Source organism: Salvia miltiorrhiza, chromosome 5 (genome assembly GCF_028751815.1).
Source record: "Salvia miltiorrhiza cultivar Shanhuang (shh) chromosome 5, IMPLAD_Smil_shh, whole genome shotgun sequence".
Classification (NCBI taxonomy): Eukaryota; Viridiplantae; Streptophyta; class Magnoliopsida; order Lamiales; family Lamiaceae; genus Salvia; species Salvia miltiorrhiza.
The window spans coordinates 3155470-3183272 of NC_080391.1; the positions used below are offsets into that span (position 1 = coordinate 3155470).

The window sequence follows — 27803 nt, forward strand, 5'->3', positions numbered from 1 at the left end:
TGAAATCTATTACAAGCTGAAACTAATGGAAACAAAACGAAGATAATTAATGTTTTATGACAGTATATGTGTAAGACATCAAAATTGATAATCTTTTTTTCATTAATTGTTTGGGATCCGTAAGTTTCAAGTGGGGTAAACTAGCTACAAATAATAATAGTAAATAAATAAAAAACGAAAATATGGGCAAAAATAAATTTCCCGAATAAGATTCCAAAATCCCAGTGGGCAGTGGGGACTCCATTGATTCAGCCATTAATTTAAAAAAGGAAAAAAAGTGTGCAGAAATTGTTCCAGAAATAGTTTGTTTGGTTGTGCACACGTCATGGCTCGGAGCTCCTCTAAGATGCGCCGGCGGGGGACAGCGGGAATCGCCGCCATGTGCCGCGTTTGGATCATGTTTTTGAACAACCGGAGAGCATTCCCATTCCCTGACGTCAAACTGCACATTTTTGTTCTTTTTTCATAATTATTCTTCTTCTTTTTTTTTTTTCTTTTTAAATAATTCAATTATGATTTTTTAGCCTCTCTCTCGAAGCAGTTGACTGGTTAAAATATTGATTTTATCTATTCTAGAATAAATATTCTTTGCTACCAAAAATTGTTGTAGGAAAAATCGAACAAATAAAGAATCTGCATCATGGACGGGTATACAACGTGAATCGTGACATTATTTTTTTATTAAAATTGTAATATATGAGATTTATATTTGAAAAATAATTCTTTTTTTTTTTCATATACGATAATTATTCGAGAATGTAGTTAGTATAGTATAGAAGAGAGCTAGCTTTTAGTGGAATGGTGAAATTGTGATGAAAAGATTATGGATTTCTAGTTTTCTGAATTTGGATGGTTTTCCAAAATCCAAAGTACTCTTTCCGTCCCATGAAACATGACTTATTTCTTTTTGGCACGAGAATTAAAAAATTGATATTTTGTGTATTATATATGATAGGTGAAAAAGTGAAAATACGAATAAAAGATAATTTTTTTTATCATTTTTAAAAACAGGTCAAACTTCGTGGGACAGACTAAAAAGGAAATTGGGTCATGATTCGTGGGACGGAGGAAATACTTAATGTTATACTCCGTCCGTCCCACTATATCTGAGACTCTTTCTATTTAAGACGTCCCATTGTAAGTGAGACTCTTTCATTTGTTGGTAAAGATTTTATCCTTTAAACACATTTTCACATTTTCACCTATAAATAAAATACATTTTTTTTAATTTTCGTGTCCAATAAAAAGGTCTAGGAGGGAGTAAATTGCTAATTTAAGAAATTAATTGGAGAGTATCTAAAAAAACAAAGAAAACAAAAAAGGAGAGGAAAATAGGAAATGGAAGTTGGGAAATTTGACAACACATGGGGTGGACAGGTGGGCACCTGCCCACCAGGCAGCCCCACCACACCCCTTTAAGCCACTGTCCCCTTCTTACCGCAACTCTGGGGCCCACGAACCCCAATACCACGTGGCCAGGTCTCTCCTACGTGGCACCCATCTTCTGCCACGTGGATACAACTTTTATACCATTATATTCTCTCTTTTTTTTTTTCTTTTTTTTTAAAGATTTTAAGCGATTATATTCATCTTGGCGAAAATAACCTAAAATCATGATGCCACATTGCCATGGTATGGATTTTGTAGGCGACTTTTGAATCGTATTGAATTCTACTTTTTTCGTAATTTTTTTGTTATTATTATTATTATTATTGGGAAGAAGAAAGAACTGTCGAAGGATGAAATAATGTGAAAGAATAGCATCTTTTCCTTCAAAGCCTATTCCTTTTTATATGCCTTTTTCTCTTTTCTCATGGCCCATATTTTTAGTATTGTGGCCCACTAAATAATTTAAAAATGATACCAATTATATGTCCAAAAAAAAAAAATTGATACCAATTTTTTCTTTCTTTTATCATATATCAATAATTGAAAATTTGGCCCGCGAAATTGAGTTAACTAAATTGACCCCAAATCAAAAAATTCATGGAATCTGATTGATTTGTCTTTGTAGATCCCGCTGCATATAATTTTTATCTAATGCTATTGATTACATAAGGTTATTCACTAACAATTACATTAACTTTTTTTAAAAAAAATTATTAGAGATATCTAATATATAATCAAATAAACAACCTCCACGCGTAAAAATGGAAAAACTACTCGCACGCAGATGAGATTGAACACCAGACCTCTCACGAATAACATTACCTTCATTACGTAGAAATACCTTTTTTGAAAAACTAAAAATCTCAACCCCTATCTCCTCTTACTTAAAAAAAAAAAAAAAACTGTTGTTAAATAAATCGATGAAGAAAATAGACGACGAGTTGACTTTGACATTGAATATAAGTATTGTAGTATTGTCACATTGGTGGGAACTTGAAATGTGATAAAATCGATAGAATGGTTGGCTCATGTTAAATGAGAAACCACTTTTTCTTTTTCCATTCTTTTCAGAACAATTTGCCATATTATATCTGCAGTTTCCAAAGCTTAATCCATCTGTCGCTTATCTAATCCACGTTCCACATCAATGGATAGAAATTCAAAATAATAAATCTATATAATCACATTCACATCCTTGGTAATAAAAGAAATCTATGCAATCACATAGAACCAGTCATAATTTAATTAAATAGAAAATTTTGACTTAATTAATATAATTTTTTTACATGATACAATAATTTAGCTATTTTAATATATTGTTCATATTATAATTACTTTTGTAATTTTTTAAATAATTATAATAGGGAAACACAGTCAAATAGCTATTTTTTTAAAAAATATTAACTTTTTTATTTCATGGATCTTTCATATTCTAAATAATGATTTCATATGCGACAACTTCTGTTCAAGTATACAGAAATATACATCATTCGCCCCTATTATATATCCTATTTAAAAGAAATTTTATCATCAAATAATCACACTATTTCAGAATTCAATACAGATAATATAACCAAATTATCAAATTTATCATTATTCTGTTTTCTAATATTACTAAAACTTTACAAAGTCTCCATATCTTTTCAAATAATCAGGATTAAAAAGGATACTTTTTTCGACTCCTTTTATGTAAATTTTTGGACGATTGAAACACTTATTGCAATAGCGACAAAAGCATATATATATATATAGGGGGCGGTTATTCAATAAACCACCCTTATTTTAAGAATTACGAACCAGCAAAAATGCATGAATTTTATGTATAACACGCATGAATAAACTGTATAAAGGCATGAATTGCGAAAAATAATTTTTTGCTACCTTTGGGATTCGAACTCAGGACCATGAATTTATCCAACAAGGTGATGAATCAACCGTAGATCTTGATGATCTAAGGGCTGAAAATGGTTCCTAATTTATATTTTAAGAAGCGTTCTTATTTTAGCCTTCCCCTATATATATATATATATATATATATATATATAGATATTAGATCACAAATTTTGAAGGCAAAAATCCAGAAATAAGCTTAACAGTAACAAAACATATATGGTGGAAGGTACAAGCAGTGAGGTACAACATGTTATTCCTCAGGTCCCAAGTGAAAAAGCTCTGCTGCACCACGTCAGCTCTTAAATCCACTGTGGGAAGGTCCACACTACCACTGGCAGCGGTCCCTAATACGACGCCGTACCAAGGAGAGAGAAAATTTAAGAGGACATCACGTGAGGTACTGTGTGCTTGGTAACTTGTGCCTAGGTGTAGGACGTAGTTGTCTTACGTGGCCTATGACAAAAATAATCTGCTGCTTCGGGGCTCACATAATTCCAGAGCATTTACTGGGATTAAATATCTCACTTTTTCAGGTTTATTGTCCTATTATTCTCCATTTACACACAAATTTCAAAATTTTGACTTTATTAGTACAAATTATATTCAATTTTATTATTTATAGTAAATCCGTATTATTTATATTAAGCATTTAAGCTTTGTATTTTCGAGCCATGAGAAGAATCTAAACGGATGGTGTCATGGAAAGAGACCAATAACTTGAAATTTCATGCTTATGGATTAAAGTTGGATCCACATTAAAATCATAAGTTAGAACTCTAGTAATAAAGAGAGTAATTATATATAAATATGAAGTACAAAATAATATATTCTCTCCGTCCACGAAATATTGCCCTACTTACCCATTTTTCCTTGTCCACAAAGTAATGTCATACTCTGTTTTATGTATCACTACACCCTTTTTTTTTCTTTCATTTATTTACCATCAATTGCCACTAATGGACCCACCATACAACAACTTATTTCATTTTTATATTCTACTTTATTACACTTTATTACCAGTGGACCACCACACAACACCTTTAACACTTTAGTCAACTACCTTTATCACTTCAGTCAACTATCCTTATATTTCACTCACAACCACTTTATCAGCTTTCTTAAAACCTGTGCCGAACTGTAAATGGGGCAATACTTTGTGAACGGAGGAAGTAATTATTAATAAATAAATAAATAGATAGATAAAATTCCATGTTTGAATTGTTCAAAGGAATTGGCCTAAATACAAAGCATGTTGTACCTATTTTGATTTTTTCACAAACTTTGAACATTATTACATAATACAAAATTTTAATGATTGTAACAATTTTTCCAGAAACGATCCGTTTACCAAAATACTCATTAAAATGGCATCGTTTCATGAGAGCACGTGAAAGAAATTATAAAAAAACATTATAGTACTTTATTTTCACTTGCCCATGAAACACCCGTTTTTAATTTTATATATGCCATTTGAACAATATCATTTGCATCGCATTTTTTTGACATGTCATGTCAATTTTAATTTGAATGTAATTTAAACTCTTGATAAAATTGTTCATATTTTTTTAACAATTTTTAAAGTTTATAAAAAAAAATCAAAATAAACCCAAAATTTTAATACCAATATAATATTAATATTAGACAATACATCAAAATATACATAATCTCACACTACACCCTGAAATTCCAAAAATCAATTAACTGTAAGAATAATTTATTAGAAGGTAGTTTACAGTATCTGTAGATAGAGAAGCCATTCTAATAGGTGCTTGAGAGATAGTAACAATTAAAAGGAACAACAAAAGCAAGAATCATCAAGATTTAAACCATATAAAAACGGCGAAGAACATAACGATCATATATAGAAACATTCTTATGCATGAAGTTAGTTCAGCTACTAAAACATTCAAAATGAGGGCAGAGTCATAAGATGTACATTGCTACTACCATTCATATCTCACTAGAGATGGGTTGAAAGTCCCAAAATGCAGCCATAACCACTTGAAATCAACTACCAACACAAAAACCTACAAAAGAAATTGGTGAGGGGGTATTATTTAGCCATGTATCCTAAACCATAAATGGATAAAGGAGAGATCAAGAAACCTTTACCCTCTGCTGTGATCCTGTTCCTAGCTCAGAAATTGTCGGAGTCGGACAACCCAGGTGAGTCAGTATTGAAGGATCCATAGATAAAAGGATCAAAGTATTCTTCGAAACAATCATAACTATCAGAAGGGTCATCTTCACCAACAAAGGCAAACTTATCAGGGTTAAAATCAAGATCATTAATATTAACAATATTCCATATAGATAGAGAGCTATAAAGGCGTGATAGAGAGTCAATAGGGAGCATCAGATGTTTTATCTGCTCATAGCATCTGTTCCCTAAATCCCCTCTAAGAGCGAGACCAGAGCATTGCCGGATGTCAAGTGATACGAGTCGTGGACAGCCATCAAGGATGGCTTCAAGTCCTTCATCTTGCATCTCATACCCAGAAAGTTGAAGATGATGCAAATTAGGCATGCATTTTCCGATTGCTCGAGCATAATCATTCACATCCAATCCTTCATCAATATCTTCATCTTCTGAATCTGGCGGAAGCTGATGCTTTGAACCGCATTCGTTATACGAGAATGATTTCAACTTTGGGCAAGAACTGCCAATAGCTTCAATGTGGTGAGCATAAATACATGGGATCATAGTAAGGTGCAATTCTTCCAACTGTCTAAGTTTTTCAACCGCTTGAATAAAAGGACCTCCAGACATCTCATTGCAAGATACAAGTTTAAGACGTTTGAGATTTTGTGCTCTGTCAAACAGCACAAGAGTAGACCAGATTAGTGATTGTTTTTAGCTAGAAATGTTTCAGATGTAAATTGAGCATATTATCATAAAGATGTAGTAACGCTTTCATCCAACATGATTACAGAGGAAGTTGTACAAACTAGAAAATGTTCAATCCAGCACAATATCCTCTTCTTTTGATGACTAACAACAATTATTTCCTTAGTGATATTAAAATGGGAAATAAGCCTCTCAACACATGTTTTAGCACTGAATTTATGTTAGAGGTGTTTGAAACACAACTTCAAAGTGCAACCAAAAAAGGTTCCAAACCAACAAATTTCATTAAGAGAGATTGCAACTTCGAGTCACAATTGCTAAAAGAAGCCTTCTGAATACTTGCAAGAAGTTATTTTATTGCTCAAAGCAACGGCTAAAATTCTGAGAAAAGATAAAAGTTTTTGATTTTTCAGTAGCTCACTCCCCTCCACAGTTAACAATCTATCTCCATTTCTAACTAAGCGAATAGCAAAGGCCTTTCACAATTCACAAAGCAAGTACAACATGCCAAATCTCATGTCCACAGTAGAGTTGTAATCTAGCCGAGCTCAAACTTTAACATTATATCATATCAATGAACAGTAACTCGTTTAACAACGATGAATCATCATTCTTCATGTAATATCAAGAGTGCAGTAATATTTACCGATCAACGACGTAGTTTATCAGCTCCCCATCACCGAAGGAGTCAATGGCGAAGTCGACCAATTGCCCCTGGCTCCGATCTACTGCACGGCGGCACATGGCAACGTACTCCTTTTTCACAGTCCTAGAATCAGAATCAGGGTTGCACAAATCGATCACTCGCCACATGGCGGGATCCTTGCAAACTTTCCACCAGCTACTACACACTAGTTGCGCGCTTAGCTTCTCCTCCGCGCCCAACCTCTGGAGAATGTTGACCGTTACATCTTCGGGAGGTTCGATCCATGGCGGCGGAGAGGCCGAGGATGAAGCAGCTGGCGGCGGCGGCGGAGTTTTCCCTCTTTCCATCTATATATATATATGAACCACAGTTTGAATGTTAGTAATATTTTTCGGCAAACATTTTGTCAGTTTTCTTTTTCCAAAATTTCATGCATATTCAAACAACAGTGATATTAACAACAATTTCAAAATTTCAAAGTCATGTGTAAACAAAGATTTAAGCCAACAATATTCATTTCAATATATTTACTGTGAAAAGCTTTTGTCCTCTTTCTTAATTGAAGAGAAGAAGAAAAAATGATAAGTAATGCATATCTATCTTCCACATATCATAGTAGCTCTTTATCTATATATCTATAAAGAAAGTTTATTCTAGAAAGAGTAACAAATTTGCCCTAATTTACAGAAGGAAAAAAAAAAATTCAAAAATCGAACTTCTAAAACACACAAATAGGCTGCCGGCTTACCTGCAATACCGAAATGTGGGCGTTGGAAACTGCTGCTACGGCGGAGTCAGCGGATAGACGCGACCGGATGAGGAGCGCAGCGGCGGTGACAGATTTCTCGCCAGACGGCCGAGAGAAGTGAGAGAGAGCAAAGGGATGGGGATTGTGAGAGAGATAAACTGGATATACAATGATTTTGAAAAGAAAAAGGAAAGTAAAAAAAAAAAAGTTTAGTGGCATGTAAATAGTCAAACTTTTACCATTTTTTGATTTTGCACCCCAACTTTAAAACCAGCCTATAAATACTCGAATTTTGTATTTTTATTTTTATTTTGCACCCAATAAATTTTAATCCCCAAATTATTGTTAACATGATAGCTGAATTGACATCCCAAATTCACAATTACATGTTCTAAATTTCACATTGACAACAAACTTATCTATTTTGTTATGAACTTCAAACTTTTCTCCCAATATGGTTGTCAATTTGTCATCTCATCAACAATTTGAGAGTAAAAATTCGTCGGGTGCAAAATCAGAAAAAATACAAAGTTCGGGTATTTATAGGCCCATTTTAAAGTTGAAGTGCAAAACTAGAAAATGCAAAAGTCGGGTATTTATAGGCCAATACCCCTCAAAAAATAGAAAGCGATTTTAATTTAATGAGTTGGTATATTGGTAGCGCTTTAATCGAATCGAGTCGAACCGAATAACATTGTGCTCAATTGCTTAAGTTTGATTTATTTAGTATCAAGTTAGTTTTAATTTGTACTAGTACTTCCATTCGTGCGATGCACGACGAATATCGAAATTAATTAATATATTTAAATAAATAAATATAAATATTAAATATAATCAAAATATGAATAAATGCAAAACATATTTTAATAAATAAATATTTCATATACAAACATAGAAAAAGAAAGTTGTAAAAAGTAATGGAGAGAGAAAATAACATATTAAAAAAAACTTCATAATTTATTTATTTTGATGATTTTTATATCATATTAAAGATCTTTTCACGAACTTAAATTTAAGATGTATAGTGAATATTTTTTTCATTAATCAAATATGACGATATTTAGAAGAAAAAAAATGAGAAGTGAAAAAATTGATAGGAAGAGAGAAAAAATAATTGAAAAATTGGTGGAAGAAGAGAGAGAAAAAAAAAAGAGAAAAAATGGAGGGAAAATTCATCTTTTATATACTCCCTCCGTCCACGAAATGAGTACCCATATTTCCTTTTTCGTCCGTCCACAAAATGAGTACCCATTTCCCTTTTTGGCAAGTGTACCCCACAAACCTCTTTAATTAATACACTCAAAAAGTGAGACCCTTAAACTATTCACACTACACTCCATACATTTCTTAAAACCCGTGCCGTCCACAAATAGGTACTCATTTCGTGGACGGAGGGAGTATTATATAGATGTAATTTAAACTTTTGATAAAATTGCTAGAATTATAAAATTTTATATTTTGAAACAACTTTTAAAGTTCATAAAAAAATCAAATGAACCCAAAATTCGTATATTTAAACGCTGATAATCCAATATGGAGTAACATTAATTGAAGACAATACATCAAAATTTGCACGTAACCCTTAGAAATAATCTCACACTTACATTCTCAAACTCCACAATCAATTACTATAAGAAATTAAGAATAATTTATTAGATGGTAGTTTACGCTATCTGTAGATAGAGAAGCCATTCGAATAGGTGTTTGAAAGATAGGTTGAAATATAGCAACTAAAATGAACAACAAAAGCAAGAATCATCAAAATTTAAACCATATTATAAGCGGCGAATAACATAACTATTAAATATTTCTCATGCATAGAGTTAGGTTCAGCTACTAAAACATGCAAACTGAGGGCAGAGTCATAAGATGTACATTGCTACTACCATTCATATCTCACTAGAGATAGATTGAAAGTCCCAAAATGCTGCCATAACCACTTGAAATCAACTAGCAACACAAAAACCTACAAAGAAAATAGGTGAGGAGTATTATTTGGCCATGTATCTTAAACCATAAATCGATAAAACGAAATTAAGAAAGCTTTACCCTCTGCTATGGTCCTGTTCCTAGCTCAGAAGTAGTCGCGGTCGAAAATCCCAAGCCAGTCATTGTTGAAGGATCCATAGCCACGAGAAGAGTAGTCGTCGTCATATTCAAAATCTATATCTTGGTGATAATCATCATAGTCGCCGTAACAATCATAATCCAATTCAGATGGTTCCCCAACAAGCCATGATACATCACTAACTGAGTCATTAGGGAATCTCAGATCTTTTATCTGCTCACGGCATCTTTTCCCTAAATCCCCTCCAAGATCGAGACCAAAGCATTGCCGGATGTCAAGTGATTCGAGGCGTGGACAGCCATCAAGGATGGCTTCAAGTCCTTTATTTCCCATCTTATGTGCAACAAGTTGAAGATGGTGCAAATTAGGCATGCATTTTCCGATTGCTTCCGCATAAACATTCTCATCAAATCCTTCAAAAGTATAATACCTTGAACCACGTTTGTTATAGGAGAATGATTTCAACTTTGAGCAAGAATGGCCAATAGCTTCAATCTGGTGAGCAGAAATCCATGGGGTAGTAAGGTGCAATTCTTCCAACTGTCCAAATTTTTCAATCGGTTGAATTAAAGCACGTACAGACATCTCATTGCCAGATACAAGTTTAAGACGTTTGAGATTTTGTGATCTGTCAAACAGCACAAGATTAGACCTCATAATGATTTTTTTTAGCTAGAAGATGATTACAAAGAAAGTTGTAAAAATTAGAAAATGTTCAATGAAGCACAATATACTCTTCTTTTGATGATTGCCTTAGTCATATTAAGCACATGTTTTTAACACTGAATTTCTGTTGGAGGTGTTTGGAACACAGGTATATACAACTTCAAAGTGCAACTAAAAAAGGTTCCAAACCAACCAAATTTCATTAAGAGAGGTTGCAACTTCAAGTCACAATTTCTAAAAGAGGGATCCTTTTGAATACCTGCAAAAAGTTTTCTTGTTCAAAGCAACGGCGAAACTAAAAAGGGAGAGAAAGATATAACTTTTTGATTTTTCAGTAGCTCACTCCCCTCCACTGTAAACAAATGAATCCAAACATGAACACGAGTCAAACGAGGCGATGAGCTATTTTCGAGCAGAGCTTCGAATAGCTGTTCATTCACAGAGTTAGTCAAAGGTGTCTTTGCATATGCTTAGGTAAGGTCAAGAGGCACTGCCAAATTTGAGCTTTGAAGCAAGACCTCAAATTTTCAATCATTAAAAAAAATGTTAATCAACGTTTTTTTCAACAACACCACAAGCAGCTTTATAAATCTATAAATGCCTCAAGTATTACTCGTTCAACAACGATGAATCATCATTCTTCAAGTAATATAAATAGTGAAGTAATATTTACCGATCGGCGACGTAGTTTATCAGTTCACCGTCGCCGAAGAATTTAATGGTGAGGTCGACCAATTGCCCCTGGCTCCGATCCACTGCGCGGCGGCACATGGCAACGTATTTCTTTTCCACGGTCCTAGAATCAGAATCAGGATTGAACAAATCGATCACTCTCCACAAGGCAGGATCCTTGCAAGCTTTCCACCATGTACTACACACTTGCTGCGCGCTCATTAGCATCCCCTCCGCGCCAACCATCTGCATAATGTTGGCCGTTACATCACCGGGAAGTTCGATCCACGGTGGCGGAGAGGCCGAGGATGAAGCAGCTGGCGCCGGAGTTTTTCTTTGAACCCGCCGTTTTCGATTTCTGCTTTTCCGTCTTCCCATGGCGAATGAAAATGTAGAATGGGAAGGAGAGGAATTGGGAAAGGTGTGTTTATTTGGGTGAATATTTATTTGGGCGGGAAAAAAACAAGACCGTGTTTGGTCGCCTACAATGCATAGATACCAGTTATCCATTCCAAAATACATGATTTAACTCTTTAAGAAATGATAGTAGAGGTGGCCACGGTTCTGATTTCGGTTCGAATTAGAATCGAATAGGCGGTTTTACGGTTTCAGAATTTGAAATCGGAGCTGAACCGTGAAAGCCCCTTCATTGCCTCACGGTTCCGATTTGAATCGTGAAACAGTTTCATAATTTGAAATCAAAACTTAACCGTGAAAAGCTCTCTCACGGTTCCAATTTAAACCGTGAAATAGCGGAATGAAAAAGAGAACGATGTTTAATGTTAGAGAGAAAAAAATAAAAATTAATTATGTCCCTTCAAATGATTAAAAACTTATGTATTTCAAATTTATTTTTTAAACTTTTTAAATCAAATTAAAGATTTTCTAGAAATCTTTAATTTAGCATCTCATATTAATATTTTTTTTAATGAATAAAGTTAACGACTTTTTAGAAAGAATTAAAAAATAAAAAAGAAAAGAGAGAAAAGACAATGGAAATACTTGAGAGTGAAAAAAATGTGGTGATCTTGTTGCTGCAATTTGAAATTCAACAAGGGGACCTGTTCGGCTAAAATTGGCGGGAGAATGGCAGTTTGCTAATAGTATTCTTTGTTGTTTTATTGAAATCTTACTAGACTTTGTGATTTTACTTGCCTAAGAGCATCCGCAGTGGGCGCCCTGATAGGGGGTCTCGAGTCATGACTCTTATCGGGTCGTCCACTGCAGTCTGGAGCGACATGAGGTTGACCTGATACGTCGGAGCAGATACGATGGACAAAAATTCGGGTGCGTGTCATGCACGCGCCTATTAAAAAAAAAATCAAATTCGAAATTAAAGGAAATTTGCCATTTGACCGTTGCTTTTTAACCGTAATCTTTAGGATTTTTTAAATTAATGAAATTTAATTTGAAGTAAGTTGTGTTATTTAAATTTCTGCAATTAAAATTAAATTAAAAATACAACAATTAAAACTAAAAAGATCAGGTCAGCTATCATGTCATCCCACTGCAGTCTCACTGACCCACCCAATGCGGTCCCCCCCTCTATCAGGTCAGCTATCAGGTCACCCTCACTGCTGATGTTCTAAGTAAAGAATTTTAAAAAAAAAACTACTTTTACAATGACATTATTTCAACGTATAAATAATACTTTGTAATGATAAAGTATCATTATAATATTGAAGTAGTGTTATTATGAAGGTGATTTTTTTTTTAAAATCGGTTTCACATCAATTTTTGTGCCAAGTAAAGATGGTTATAATAGTGAAAAGATGTAATTGATAAAATTAATTTGAATTTTAAAGTGATATTTATTTTTAATATAAATAGAAATCAAATAAAATTTTAAAAAACATGTAGGAAAAAAAGTCTCGATTTGTATAAAAATTATCGCTTAAAAGAATAAAAACCACGCAAAAGGGCATCTGATTAGTCGCTCGCATGCATTGGCTACTATTAAAAATTTAAAATGATTGATTTGGGAAATGGAGTATTAAAGTAGAGCCTCTTACACTTCCCAAAAGTTAAAAATTAAACTAGATCCTCTCGCACTTCCCAAAATGTATTATTTTGGTGTCCTTGTTTCTGTATTTATATGTCTGATGAAAAGGAAAGGAAGAGCGGGGAATTTTTGGGCGGTTAATATTTGCCGCAATTTTTGGGAAAGTGTGAGAGGCTATAGTTTAATTTTTAATTTAATTTTTAACTTCGATAGATAAATATAGTTGGATTCCTCCATTTCCCAATTAATCATTTTAACAATAGCCTGTGCATGGGAGCGACTAATCAGATGCCCTTTTGCGTGTTTTTATTTATTTATTTTTAAGCCATAATTTTTTATACAAATCATGACTTTTTTCCTTCATGTTTTTTAAAAATTTGATTTGATATAGTTTTTTTTTTCTTTTTCAAAAAAGCATTTTCAATAATATTACCACCTCTACTTTATATTAAAATAATAATTATTTCAAAAATTCAAATTATTTGCACACTATCAATTAAATCTTGAACTATTAGACACAACTTGTTATATATTTAAAGAGGATGTTTAAAATTTAATCCCCGCTATCTAAGGGTGAGCATTTCATATGGGTCGATTCTAAAACCCAATTAATCAAAAATAAAATAAAATTAAATGGCCAATTAAACCGATCAATGTTTTTTTTAAGCCAATATGGATTGAAATTCAATGTATCACATTTGATGTTCCATTTTTATGATTTCAATTTTAATTTTGTATGATTTAATTTAAATTTATGGTTATTAATTTGAGCTTATTCCATTTAATTAGGTTATATAATTATTTTTTATTATTTAATTTTACTTTTATTAGCTAATAATAAGTTTATAAATTCAAAGATATGGTATACTCCTATAATTTTTAAAATTTTAATTTGTTGAAATAAAAATTAATTATAATTCATAATATTATGATAAATTTTATTTTTATAAAAAATATTAAAATAATATATTTAATTATGAGACATATTGGTACACACGTAACTGTGAGATGCTGGATTCATGCCAACCGAACCTAACTTCAAATTTATCCAAAAATATTAGAAAATCTGATGAGGACTGAAATATGCACCAGCGCTGTGCACTATATAATGGGAACATTTCTATTTATGCTTATGATTAGTACTCCCTCCGTCCACGAAATGAGTACCCATTTGTGGACGGCACGGGTTTTAAGAAAGGGAGGAATTCTATTCTACCCATATGTCTCAAACTCAATTTTGAAAATACCCACTTTTTCTAATACATTTACCTCATAACCATGCTATTATTTTAATACTTCTTCGGTTACTAAAAGCTGTCGATCAATCATTTTCGTACGCTAATGATTGGGTGTGTTTGAAAGTATTTTGTTTTCCGTGTTAGATAGAATTGTACTTTCTTTCAGAAACTTTATTTGCGCAATGTATCTATGTTATGCGCAATTGACTTGCGCATTTAATTCTAAATATTAAGTTAGTATGCGCTATACTTGTTACATTGTTTTTTTTTCCTGCACAAATTGTGCAGAATCTTTGAAATAATTTTACAAAGTTCCGCACTTTTCGAAATGGCGTATAGTTGTTGCAAATTTAATTTGCGCATTGTTGTAATGTTATGCGCATAATAGGTGCGCATTGTTGTAATCTTTTGCTCATTGTTGTCCTATGAGCAATTTCCGCATAATTGAAAACCAATATCCTAATATAAGCATTACTTTGTTAAAAAATTTCTCTTAATTGTTTCCCTCAATTCCTAAGTGGTGCATTATTTTTTTTTTAAAACCTTTTAGTTGCGCATAGTGTAAATACAATTACCTAATTTTGTTTCCCTATTTTTTGATCCGCCATTTTTTTTAAAGAAATTTCTTAATTTCCTAAGTTGTGCATTGTTATGAGTTGTGAATTAAAAAAAAAAAGAATTTTCTTAATTATTTCTTGAAAACTTTTCCGTGAAAATGTAGTGTAGCTGTAACACCTACATTAAATATCTTGTGAATGAATTATCCACATAAAAAAAAGTACATGTTAGCTATTTGATACTATCATAAATTGGTTTGGTGTTTGCTATACGAGACAATGTAATTCTATTGAAACATAGTAAATGATCGAAACTTTTGTCCGGTTCTTACGAAAACCAAAAAAATTGAAGTTTCTTCCTTCCACGAAGTGAAGCGATTTGGTGAAGAGGTAATTGTAATTTAAATTAAACTAAATAAAGAAATGAATTTTAATTAAAGATATTAAAGGCATAAAAATTAGACAATGCGCAATTGAGTCTCAATTAGTGAACTAAAACAATCTATGCGTGCATTTTATTTCTATGTGCAAAATGTATCTAACATGTAATAGCGTTTAACCCGTCGAAATTTGACGAGAATTATTTTATGTCATCATTTATAATTATTTTATGTTATTTTTATTACTATAGCATATGAAATAGTTTATATATAAATTATTTCTTTAATTAATTTGATATGATCAAATTAAATTAGTAATACAATATTTGAAATAATATTAATCTTAATCACTTTCGCCAATTAAATGTAGATTATGATAATAGAAATAATTGAGTCTTGGTAATCTCGCCTCTTACTTATGAGCATCATCTCTAAAACTTGAAAGACAAAAATTTGAGTTACGAGTATCATCTCGTCTCAAACTTTATACAACATCGTCAAATTTGAAATCATATTCAATCATATATATATAGTTAATTATTTAAGTGAATACATCTATATATAAACGTATTATATACATATTAATTTGTGAGTATGATGTGATAAACTTAAACTAATATTATATAATAAAATAAAATACAAATATAAATATTTTTTTAGATATGGAAATTGATTAAAAATTTATTAAAAAAATAAGAATGAATGAAAATTGAGGAAAATTAAAATAGAGTGATTATACGGCACCACGTAGGATATGGTTTATTTTGTTATTATATATATATATATATATATATATATATATATATATATAGCCATGTATTTTATTTATTTATGACATTTAGTTGAAGAATATATTTTCTAAAAAATGAATTGACATTTGAATTGATTGCTTTTTGTGGATTAATTTATTGGTATACTTTATTTAAGTTTTAGTCACACTTGGAAAAATCTCAATTAAGTGGGTATAAGGATTCCTATTCTGAATGCCATCATTTTATTAAGTTAAATTTTTGGGGTGAAAAAAAGATGAATTGTGAGACATGATGAGTTCTTGTTGGTCATTGAGTTTATATATATAAGAAAAGTTGGTATGAGGTTAAGAGGGATTTCATGCGTTTGAAAACAGACGAATGCACCCTCGAAGTGCTAATGTTTTTTAATTTGGCTGGAAAAATAGAAGGCCGTGAGTTATATAATGGTTCCGATAATCAAATTGATATGTAGGATTTATAATTAGATGAATATGTTGGATTTATCTAATAGTTTTATACGATTATTTAATAGTACAGACTTTATCTAATAGTTTTATACGATTATTTAATAGTATAGAATTTATCTATAAATTTATATGATTATTTCATAGTTTTTAAATGTATAAATAAATAAGAATGAATGAAAATTGAGGAAAATTAGAATTGAGTGATTATACGATGCCACGTACTAATGTAGTTATATAATGGCTCTGGTAATCAAATGGATATGTAGGATTTATAATTAAATAGATATGTTGGATTCATCTAATAGTTTTATACATTATTTAATCGTATATAATTTATCTATAAATTTATATGATTATTTAATAATTTTTAAATGTAAAAATTGATTAGAAATGTATAAATAAATAAGAAACATTATTTAGTGCTCGGTCTCAAAAGAGTATGAGCCCCCTGTTACAAGACAAAAGTAATTCAATAACAATTTTAAATAAAAAATAAATAAAATACGAATATAGATACATTATGCGCAAATTGAAATACTATGCGCAAGAAATAATTCAAACAATGCGCAAATTTAAACAATACAATTACTATGCGAAACAATGCAATTACTATGCTTAATTTATGCTTTATGCAATTACTATGTGCAAATTAGAAATACCTATGCGCCAATTAGAAACACCTATGTGCAATTCATAAACTATGTACAATTGATATACTATGCGCAAATTCATACACTATAGTATGCGCAAATTCATACAGTACGAGATGCGCAAATTATAAGCAAATGCTAAATAGTAGTATATTTTAAAAATAAAATATAATAATCAACATCAAATGATTAAATAATTTAAAATATAATAATCAACATCAATTACACAATAAAAATTTAAATTTAAAAAAATAAATTTACAATTTTATATAAAGTGTAATGATAATTATAATTATTAAATAATTAAAAATTATTTGATAAATTCAGCGTTACATATTATTATTATTATTATCAAATGAAATTTAAGAAAAATAAGTAAAATGGAGAGATGAGAGAGAAACAAATAATTTAGTTTGAAACTTTAAATTTCAATATCTATTTTATCTTTAATCTATTTTATACCTATTATATATAAAATTAAAGCTAATTTCATGATATTTAATTTGCTACGCATATTGAATATTTTATCATTACTCAAATTACACAATTTTCAGAAAGATAAAAAAAATATATAAACGAATAAACAAATTACACAATTCTCAAATTACACAATTTTCAAATTATAAATGAATTTCTGCACTATGCGCAAATTCAATAGTGTATGTGCAAATTCATAGACTATGCGCAATTTAAAAACTGAACACCATTTAATTGATAATAATATTTGCGCAATTTGTTCTTAAATCCCATTACAAGTGTTTGAAATTAATTGCGCAAAAACTCCTTAAAATTCCTTTGCAACAAATTGCGCAATTTCAACACAAAGTAGTATTTTTTTTTTGGGGGGGGGGGGGAAATAAAATAATTAACACTCTAAGAATTTGTGTGTAGAAACAAACCCAGAAAATTTTCCAATTTTGAATTATGGACTCAAGATATTCATAAATATTCAAATTAAGACATAATAATGCCAAAATGAACTACCCACCTCTTCACTCTAAGGAAAATCACTTTGTGTCAGTTCATGCACATAAAACTATGACATGCATAGAAATTGGGGAATCAACTTTGTGTACAAAAAAATAATAAAATATTAAGATGGATATGGAGTGAATCTTCTACAAAAAGTGGGTATAGTGTAAATATAAGTTGAGAAATATGGGTACTTTTATATATTACCACTTTAAGAAATGTATGGAGTGTAGTGTGAATAGTTTAAGGGTCCCACTTTTTTAGTGTATTAATTAAAGAGATGTGTGGGGTACACTTGCCAAAAAGGGAAATGGGTACTCATTTCGTGGACGGACGAAAAAGGAAATATGGGTACTCATTTCGTGGACGGAGGGAGTATTATTATTATTAAGCTAACCAGTGCAGGTTTAATTGAAGACTTGGGGTAATAAAAGAAATAATAGAGCTTCCGGCGTAGTCAAGCAAGCATAGGCGACTCGGACTAAGGTCAATGTATTAAAGGGGCTTAGGCCCAATTATCTTAGGGAATGGGCTTGAGGCCCTAAGGCTTATTTACATGCTTATAAATAGAGACTTAATAGTGGGTTAGAAGGGGATCATCTCACATTATTCATTCATCTCATTATTCATTCATCTCTTGTAAAATGTAATTCTCTCCAAGTATAGTGAAAAAATCCCCAACACCCCGTGGACGTAGGTCTTCTCGACCGAACCACGTAAATCCGGTGTCGTTTACTGCTTTCTAGTTTAGGTGTTGGTTTCTCGTTTCACCAAAATCAAATTGGATTCATCATCAATCAAAGAAACAATTAAAATATATTAATATATTATAGTCTATAACTGCAAAATATACTAATAATTAAATATTTTTAAGGCTTGTGCGGAATACTAGTAAATTTATACTTAGGCTTTGAAAATATCTTTTTTGATTATGGTATATTTTGCAATTATAGACCAAATTCTTTATTCCCAACAAGGATCAGTATGCGTATCATTTGTTGATCATGTATTTGAAACAAAAGATATGTTCTTTAGAATCTGATAAATCTAAAATACAAGAACTGAGGATCATGTATTTGAAATAGAGAGACGATAATTGATCTCTCAGAACCGATCACCTATCCACTGTGGGCAAGCATAACGTGCTCACCACTGATGTGACAATTTTAATTAGAAAAGAGAATTAATAAATTTTACTCTAATTAAAATTATTTTACTATAATTATAATTATCACATCATGATGGGCATGTTATGAATGCCCACGGTAGGTAGGTGATCGTATTGATTGATCTCTATTCATGGTAGTATCTAATGCAATCTAGGCAAAATTTTAGTGTTTATGGGCTTATATTATGCGACTAATTCCATCCAAAAAAAAAAAAATGGGCCGTACACGGCCCAAAATACTTTGCCCCTAAATATTCACCCAAATAAACAAACCTTTTCAAAATCCTCTCCTTACCATTATTCTGCGTTTTCAATCGCCATGGGAAGGAGGAAAAGCAGAAACCTAAAACAGTGGGTTCCAAAGAAAACTCCGGCGCCGGCGCCAGCTGCTTCATCCTCGGCCCCTCCGCCGCCGTGGATCGAACTTCCCGGAGATGTAACGGCCAACAGGAAAAGCAGAATCCGAAAACAGTGGGTTCCAAAGAAAACTCCGGCGCCGGCGCCAGCTGCTTCGTCCTCGGCCCCTTCGCCGCCGTGGATCGAACTTCCCGGAGATGTAACGGCCAACATTCTGCAGAGGTTGGGCGCGGTGGGGATGCTGAGGAGCGCGCAGCGAGTGTGTAGTACCTGGTGGAAAGTTTGCAAGGATCCCGCCATGTGGCGAGTGATCGTTTTGCACTACCCTCGTATGATCGATACGTACACTGCCATGTCCATGTGCCGCCCCGAAGTCGATTGGAACCAGAGGCAATTGGTCGACCTCGCCATTGACCCCTTCGGCAACGACGAACTGATAAACTACGTCGCCGATCGGTAAATATTACTGCGCTCTTGATGTTCGTGGATATGATATGATGTTATAGTTTTATAATGCTGCTTGTGTTGTTGTTGAAATGCGCGTTCATTATCATATTTTTTTATTATTATTTTTGGTTCAGAGCTACTCCTACTCGTACGATCGGAAGAAAAATCGTTCGATTATCTCAAGCCTCGGTGTACTGCATGTTCGGATTCGTTTGTTCGAATCAAGCCACTGCACAAGCCTTTTATGAGCTCGAGCTGAGAGCTCGAACACTATTTATATGAATATAAGCTTGAGCTCAAACTCGAATATGGCATTATCGAGTATCATACTAGCTGAGCTCGAGCTCGTCTAGTATTCGGCTCGGCTAGTTTGCAACTCTACCGTGGACATGCGATTTGGCATGTTGCATTTGCTTTGTGAATTGTGAAAGGTCTTTGCTATTCTCTTAGTTAGTAATGGAGATAGAGTGTTAACACTAGAGGATAGTGAGCTACTGAAAAATCAAAAAGTTCTATCTCTCTCTCAGAATTTTCACCCTTTTTTGTTTCGTCGTTGCTTTGAACAAGAAAGAACTTCTTCCAAGTATTCAAAAGGCTCCTTCTTTTTGAGTGATTGGAAAATTGAGTTGTTTCGTTCAAAGCTCAAATTTGGCAGTGCCTGCCTTGGACTAGTTCTGTAAATGAACAGTGCTACTTGCAAGAGAGACTCGGCTCGGAAAAAGCTCGTTCGATAGTAATTAGTAAAGGAGCCGGTCTCAAGCCTTGCGGTTTACTACTTGTTCGGATTCGTTTGTTCAAATCAAGCCATTGCACTAGCCTTTTATGAGCTTGAACACCATTTATACGAATATGATTCAAGCTTGAGCTCAAACTCTAATATGACATTATCGAGTATCATACTAGCTGAGCTCGAGCTTGCCTAGGTTACGACTCTACCTTGGACATGAGATTTGGCATATTGCATTTGCTTTTTGAATTGTGAAAGGCCTTTGCTATTTGCTTGGTTAGAAATGGATATAGAGTATTAACATTGGAGGGGAGTGAGCTACTGAAAATTCAAAAAGTTCTACTTCTATCTTTCTCTCAGAATTTTCGCCCTGTTTTGTTTCGTCGTTGCTTTGAACAAGAAAGAACTTCTTGCAAGTATTTGAAAGGCTCCTTCTTTTAGCAATTGTGACTCAAAGTTACAATCTCTCTTATTGAGTGCTAAAAACATGCGCTGATAGGCTTATTTGTACAAAAGAAGAGGATGTTGTGCTTCATTGAACATTTCCTAATTCCTTTGTAATCATGTTGGATGAAAGCGTAAATACATGTTTGTGATAATATGCTCCTTTCACGAAATCTCAAACGTCTTAAATTTGTATCTTGCATTCAGATATCGCAAAATCTCAAACGAGGATTACATTGCCATGTGCCGCCACGCAGTGGATCGGAGCCAAGGGCAATTGGTCGACCTCACCATTGAATACTTCGGCGACGGGGAACTGATAAACTACATCGCCGATCGGTAAATATTACTCCGCTCTTGATATTACTTGAAGAATGATGATTCATTGTTGTTAAATGAGTTATATTTGAGGCATCACTGTTCACGTATGTGATATGATGTTATAGTTTTATAATGCTGCTTGAGTAGTTGAACTGCGCGTTGATTATCTTATTTTTTTTATCATTTGTTTTTTGTTTTTTAATTATCGAAAAATTGAGTCTTGTTATGGTTCAAAGCTCAAATTTGGCGGTGGTTGGCTTGGACTAGCTTTGTAAATAACAGAGCTACTCGCAAGAGAGACTGGCTCGGAAAAAAATCGTTTGATAGCAAACAAGCCGTTGTCAAATTTGGCAGTTTACTACATTTTTGGATTCTTTTGATTGAATCAAGCCACTGCACAAGCCTTTTATGAGCTGGAGCTGAAAGCTCGAACACTATTTATATGAATATGAGCCAAGCTTGAGCTCAAACTCGAATATGACATTATCGAGCATCATACTAGCCGAGCTTGAGCTCGTCTAGTATTCGGCTCGACTAGTTTTAAACTCTACCTTGGACATGAAATTTGGCATGTTGTATTTGCTCTGTGAATTGTGAAAGGCCTCTGCTATTCACTTTGTTAGAAATGGAGATAGAGTGTTGACAGTGGAGGTGAATGAGCTACTAAAAAATCAAAAAGTTTTTTCTTTCTATTAGAATTTTCGCCCTTTTTTTTTGTTTCGCCGTTGCTTTGAAAAAGAAAGAACCTCTTGCAAGTATTCTGAAGGCGCCTTTTAGCATTTGTGACTTGAAGTTGCAATCTCTCTTAATGATATTTTGTTGGTCTGGAACCTTTTTGGTTGGTTTTTGAAGTTGTATTTACCTGTGTTCCAAACACCTCCAACATAAATTCAGTAAAACATGTGCTGAGAGGCTTATTTCTCATTTTAATATCACTAAGGCAATAAATCTTGTTAGTCATCAAAAGAAGAGGATATTGTGCTTGATTGAACATTTTCTAATTTGTACAACTTCCTTTGTAATCCTGTTGGATGAAAGCATTAATACTTGTTGTGATAATATGCTCCTTTTACATCTGAATCATTTTCTGGCTTAAAAAAAATCAATATCTGGTCTAATCTTGTGCTGTTTGGCAGATCACGAAATCTCAAACGTCTTAAACTTGTATTTTGCCATCAGATGTCTGAAGGTCCTTTAGTTCAAGCGATTGAAAAATTTGAACAGTTAGAAGAATTACACCTTACTATGCTCCCATGGATTTCACCTGACCAGATTGAAGCTATTGGCAATTCTTGCCCTAAGTTGAAATCATTCTCATATAACGAACGTGGTTCAAAGTACCCGCATCCGCCAGATTTGGAAGATGATGATGATGATGATATTATTGAAGGATTTGATCGGAATGTTAATGCTAGAGCAATCGGAAAATGCATGCCTAATTTGCATCATCTTCAACTTTTTGCACATGATATGCGAAATGAAGGACTTGAAGCCATCCTTGATGGCTGTCCACGCCTTGAATCACTTGACATCCGGCAATGCTTTGGTCTCGATCTTAGAGGGGATTTAGGGAAAAGATGCCGTGAGCAGATAAAAGATCTGAGACTCCCTAATGACTCGGTTAGTGATGTATCATGGCTTGTTGAGGAACTATCTGAATCGGATTATGAATGTTACGGCGACTATGATTACTGTAACTATTATGAAGATTTAGATTATGAATCTTACGACGACTTCACTAATCCTCTTGGCTATGAATCCTTCAACGATGACGGACCTGGGATTTTCGACTACGACTACTTCTGAGCTAGGAACAGGATCGTAGCAGAGAGGGTAAAGCTTTCTTAATTTCGTTTTATTGATTTATGGTTTAAGATACATGGCCAAATAATACTCCTCACCTATTTTTTTGCAGGTTTTTGTGTTGCTAGTTGATTTCAAGTGGTTATGGCTGCATTTTTGGGACTTTCAATCTATCTCTGGCGAGATACCAATGGTAGTAGCAACATACATTTTTGGAATTTCACCTAACTGTATGCATAAGAATATTTAATCGCTATGTCCTTCACCGTTTATATATGGTTTAAATGTTTGATGATTCTTGCTTTTGTTCTTCATTTTTGTTGTTATATATCAACCTATCTTTCAAGCACTATTCGAATAACTTCTAATAAAATATTTTTATAGTTAATGATTTTGGAATTTCAGGATGCAGGTGTGAGATTATGTTGAAGGGTTATGTGCAAATTTTGATGTACTACTATTAATATTATATTGGATTATTAGTGTCAAAATATACGAATTTTGAGGTCATTTTTATTTTTTCACGAATTTTACAAGTTGTTTAAAATTACATAAATTTTATGTCTCTAACAATTTTATAATAAGTTTAATTTATGATCAACCCATCTTTCAAGCACCTATTCGAATGGCTTCTCTGTCTATAGAGTGATGATTAAAATTTAATCCCCATCGTCGAGGGGTGAGCATTTGATCGATTCTAACCAATTCTATATATAATAGGAGCATCGAAAAAGATCTTTTTTTTTATCGCTCAATTCTTTCTACTCTCAAGTTTTTCCACCATTTTTTTCTCTCTTTTCTTTTTCCTTTTAAATTCTTTTAAAAAATTCATTAACTTTATTCACAAAAAAATATTCAACAGGGGATGCTAAATTAAAGATTTTTTTATTTAGTTTTGAGCTATTTAAATATAACTCTTAATAATAATGTTGTTTGGACTTTGAAGAGTCCAAAATTGTTATATTAAATGAAGTCTTTTACTTTTATTATATTTTTAGATACGATTTAGTCAGAAGCACGCGTGTTTGACTTCTCTCCCAAATCTTGCGCCGCATCAGGCCGCTCGCTGCTGCCGGCAGCCCGCTGGACCCCGGCTCCGGTCAGCGGAGACGAACGCCGCTAGGCGGCCCGCCACCCCACAAGGCGCACCTAGCAGTCACGCACCTCCGCCGCTCGCGCCTTTCCGCAGCAAGCGCAGTCACGAATCTCGCTCCGGCTGAACGCGATTCCCCTCCGGCAAACACCCAGCCCGTCGCCGCTCCAGTCTCCCGTCGCCTATACAGATCCGCTCCCGCTGTACCTAAGGCGATCTGGTGATCTGAGAGAGGAAGGGGATCATCTTCTACCGTCGCCGTCGCTTGGTCCGCTCCCGCCGCTGCCGCTGAAGAAGCTCCGCAGCTGCTGCCGACTGCCGCTGAAGAAGAGATCTTTGCTGTACCTAAGGCGATCTGCCGACTCCGCAGCTGCTGCAGACTGCCCGCTGGACCCTCGCTCCGGTCAGCGGCGACACCACGCCGCTAGGCCTGCCACGAAGGTCGCTCCGGCCGGCCGCGACTCCACACCGGCCAACAACCACTTCGCATATTCAGGTTCTGCTTTCATCTTTAAGGGATCTCCCAATGCTTCAGGAAAATGCAGTTCTTTGCTGAGATCGCCGGCACGCCGTCGAACGTCAACCAACCGATGCCGCCACCGTCGCCGAGCAAGCCTCCGACGCCAACGATGCAAATCAACCAACAACAGTTGCCGATTATGGTTGATAAGGCAGGGCTGAATCTGCCGCAAGTTTCCAATAATTTCTCTACTCAACGTCATAGCCATGGAGAATGTCACGACAAAGAGAAAATTGATGCTGAATCTTTAAAGGGTGTGGCTGAGGAATCTACGCCAACGTCTTTTGCTGGTACAGCTTCTGGAAATTCACAGGATCAAAAATTCACTACATCCAATACTAAGGTTCCGGATTTGATCAAGGAAGACAATACTAAGAAGGCCTCGGCGACGGAGCTTCACCGGCCGAGCACCACTTCTTTTGCTTCGCTTCTGAGGAGACCCAGACAAATTGAACGTACGCCGGATGTGCTTGTTCATCGATTCACTTCGCTGCAACCGGATTTCTCGGGTGAAATACCCATGCTTAGGGTGCCAAAAGAGCATCTGTTGCCCAAAATAAACCAATTTGAGCATGCTTTAATTGGTCGTCTTCTTCTTAGGAAAGGAGAGAAGCCGCGTCTTCTCACGGATCTTAAACGTGATCTTCAGGTGGCTTGGAATATTGACAATGATTGGCAAATCATCCCCATGGGAAAGAGCTTCTACACTATTAAATTTAATACCGCTGAAGACAAGGCGTTAGTTCAGAAAAGCACTTCTTGGGAGTTACCTTTCGGAACCATGCGGTTACGCGAATGGGTGAGATTCTTCGACCCCTATAAAGAAATTTCCTCACTTTGTGAAGTTTGGCTGCGCATTTATTATTTGCCCTTAGAATTTTGGACTCTGGATGTCATTACGGGTATTGGAAGGGCGATGGGATCGCCTATTAAAGTTGATGGGGCTTCTGCACGTGGTGCTGCTGGACATTATGCTCGAATTTTGTTGGAAATTGATCTCTCGCGTCCTCTTCCGGAGGCTTTGCTGGTTGACGGGGAAGAACGTTCCTTTCACGTCGAATTTGAATTCGAACAACTACCGGCCTTCTGCTCTAAGTGTAAGATCACTGGACATTCTATTGATAACTGCAATAGAATGAAGAACAAATACAAGGAGGACAGCAGGAATGGGAAGGCCAAAGATATGTCGCTGGGTAAAGACAAGGAAATAATTAATAAGGGAGCTGCCAAGGAGGTTAGGGCACCTAACTGGAACCCAAAATCTTGGGACCAGAATAGGACTGCCCAAGCTCACAGACCGCAGATTATCACTGAAAATCAGTTTGGGGTTTTGGAACAGGTGGCTGTCGAAGAAGAGCAGACTCTAAATCAGTTGGGGGTTTGGGAACAGGTTGCTGTTGAAGAAGAGCAGATTCAGACACCGCGGGGAACTAATAACCACAATCAGTCGTTGGCTTTAACTGATAGAAATGTTGATTTTGAGGATGTCAATGGAGACAGATTGACGTCGGGTCCGGATATCTTACAGGCGATCACAGTGCCGGTTTCGGAAGAGATAGATTTGGGAGAGGAGTCTGATGGGCAGTCGGATGGTGGCAAGACACGGGCTGAAGAAGATTCACTACAGATCGTCATTTTTGAAAGTTCGGTAAATCGGGATAAAAATTGTGAGAAACAGGAAAGGATGATGGAAAGCGCTATCAAAGCTCAGCGGATAGTGGAAACTTTCAGCAATTGTGAGGCGGAGGCGCAGGTGAAAAAAAGGGGGAGACCGCCGAAAGATTTGGCGACAAACAAACCGATGATTCGTGGGGAAGATAGTATCAAGAGTCGTCTCCGGAAGTCGGTGGAGCAGCAACCTAACCAGCAACCTAATCAACAGGCTGAAGATTTCATCAAAAATAAACTTTACAAAGCTTGGGAAGCAGGAGATAAACCTAGAGATTTCATTATTACGTCTGGGAGCTCGAAGAATGATAGAGCCCTGAATAATGTGGCGGCCAAGAGTTGGGCAGCCGAAGTGGAATCGGGTGAAAACCCGAACACGAATTCTCAGTCTTTATGATGAATGTCCTCGTATGGAATGTCCGGGGCCTTACGGACGAGTCCAAACGAGTTTTAAAGGAGCATTGCGACTCCTTCTCCCCTGTTATTGTTGGGATTATTGAGCCTAAGACGAATCTCAAGAAGACTTATTCTAGATTTTGGCGTTCTCTGAATCTTATTCCTTGTTTTCAAAATTCAAGAGACAACATGAGTTCGAATATTTGGGTTTTTTCTCATCCTTCTGTTACTCATGATGTGATTTTCTCCTCGGAGCAGGTGGTTATCATGAACTGCAGATGGTTGACGTGGAATTTTAAAATCGCGGTGGTGCATGGCGTTAACACGTATGCTGGCAGACGGCGTTTGTGGTTGGATCTTCTGGATCATATTGATGGTAATGTTGTCTTTATTGGCGATTTTAATGCGGTGAAAGGCGCCCATGAAAGAAGTAGTGACTGTATGCCTAACTCTACTGCTTGTGCGGAGTTCTGTGATTTCATTGAAGCCACCGGTTTCATTGAGGCGCCTACGGTTGGTCTGCATTACACGTGGTCTGGTCGTAGATTTATGCCTACCCATGTGGAGTCTCGTCTGGATAGAGCGATTAATGCTGACTCTTTTGCAAATCTCTGGAGTTCGGTTTTTGTTAAAGCTCTTCCACGTATTACCTCGGATCATTCTCCGCTTGTTCTTCATTGCATGGTGGATGCTCCTCCTCGCCATCGTTTCTTTAAGTTCCTTAATATGTGGACCTTACATCCGGATTTTTTCCATACGGTGGAAGGGTCCTGGCAGATGGATACCGAGATTAGCTGCCCGATTTTTAAAGTTATGCATAAATTAAAGCGTCTTCGGCAGGTTCTTCGCGCGTGGAATCGGAATGTTTTTGGAAATGTTGATTCTTGTATCATGAATACTCAACAAGAGCT

The 27803-nt window shown here is 34.8% G+C and overlaps 3 protein-coding genes across 3 annotated transcripts; 1 reads left to right on the forward strand and 2 right to left on the reverse strand.

Moving 5' to 3' along the window:
* Positions 1–5113: 5113 nt before the first annotated feature.
* LOC130985136 (putative F-box/LRR-repeat protein 23) lies at positions 5114–7712 on the reverse strand. Its single transcript, XM_057907939.1, has 4 exons — positions 7525–7712; positions 6777–7123; positions 5395–6095; positions 5114–5309 (listed from the first exon to the last, which is right to left on the reverse strand). The coding sequence occupies exons 2-3, from the start codon at positions 7121–7123 to the stop codon at positions 5420–5422; spliced, it is 1023 nt and encodes a 340-aa protein (XP_057763922.1). The 5' UTR covers positions 7525–7712; the 3' UTR covers positions 5114–5309; positions 5395–5419.
* Positions 7713–9279: 1567 nt separating this feature from the next.
* On the reverse strand, positions 9280–12458 carry LOC130985138 (F-box protein SKIP19-like). The gene is made up of 3 exons (XM_057907941.1): positions 10932–12458; positions 9574–10220; positions 9280–9490 (listed from the first exon to the last, which is right to left on the reverse strand). Exons 1-2 carry the CDS (start codon positions 11450–11452, stop codon positions 9599–9601), a joined length of 1143 nt encoding a protein of 380 aa, XP_057763924.1. The 5' UTR covers positions 11453–12458; the 3' UTR covers positions 9280–9490; positions 9574–9598.
* A 6879-nt stretch (positions 12459–19337) lies between these two features.
* On the forward strand, positions 19338–23520 carry LOC130985137 (F-box protein SKIP19-like). Its single transcript, XM_057907940.1, has 4 exons — positions 19338–19929; positions 21299–21430; positions 22549–23245; positions 23328–23520. Exons 1-3 carry the CDS (start codon positions 19436–19438, stop codon positions 23216–23218), a joined length of 1296 nt encoding a protein of 431 aa, XP_057763923.1. The 5' UTR covers positions 19338–19435; the 3' UTR covers positions 23219–23245; positions 23328–23520.
* Positions 23521–27803: the final 4283 nt, after the last annotated feature.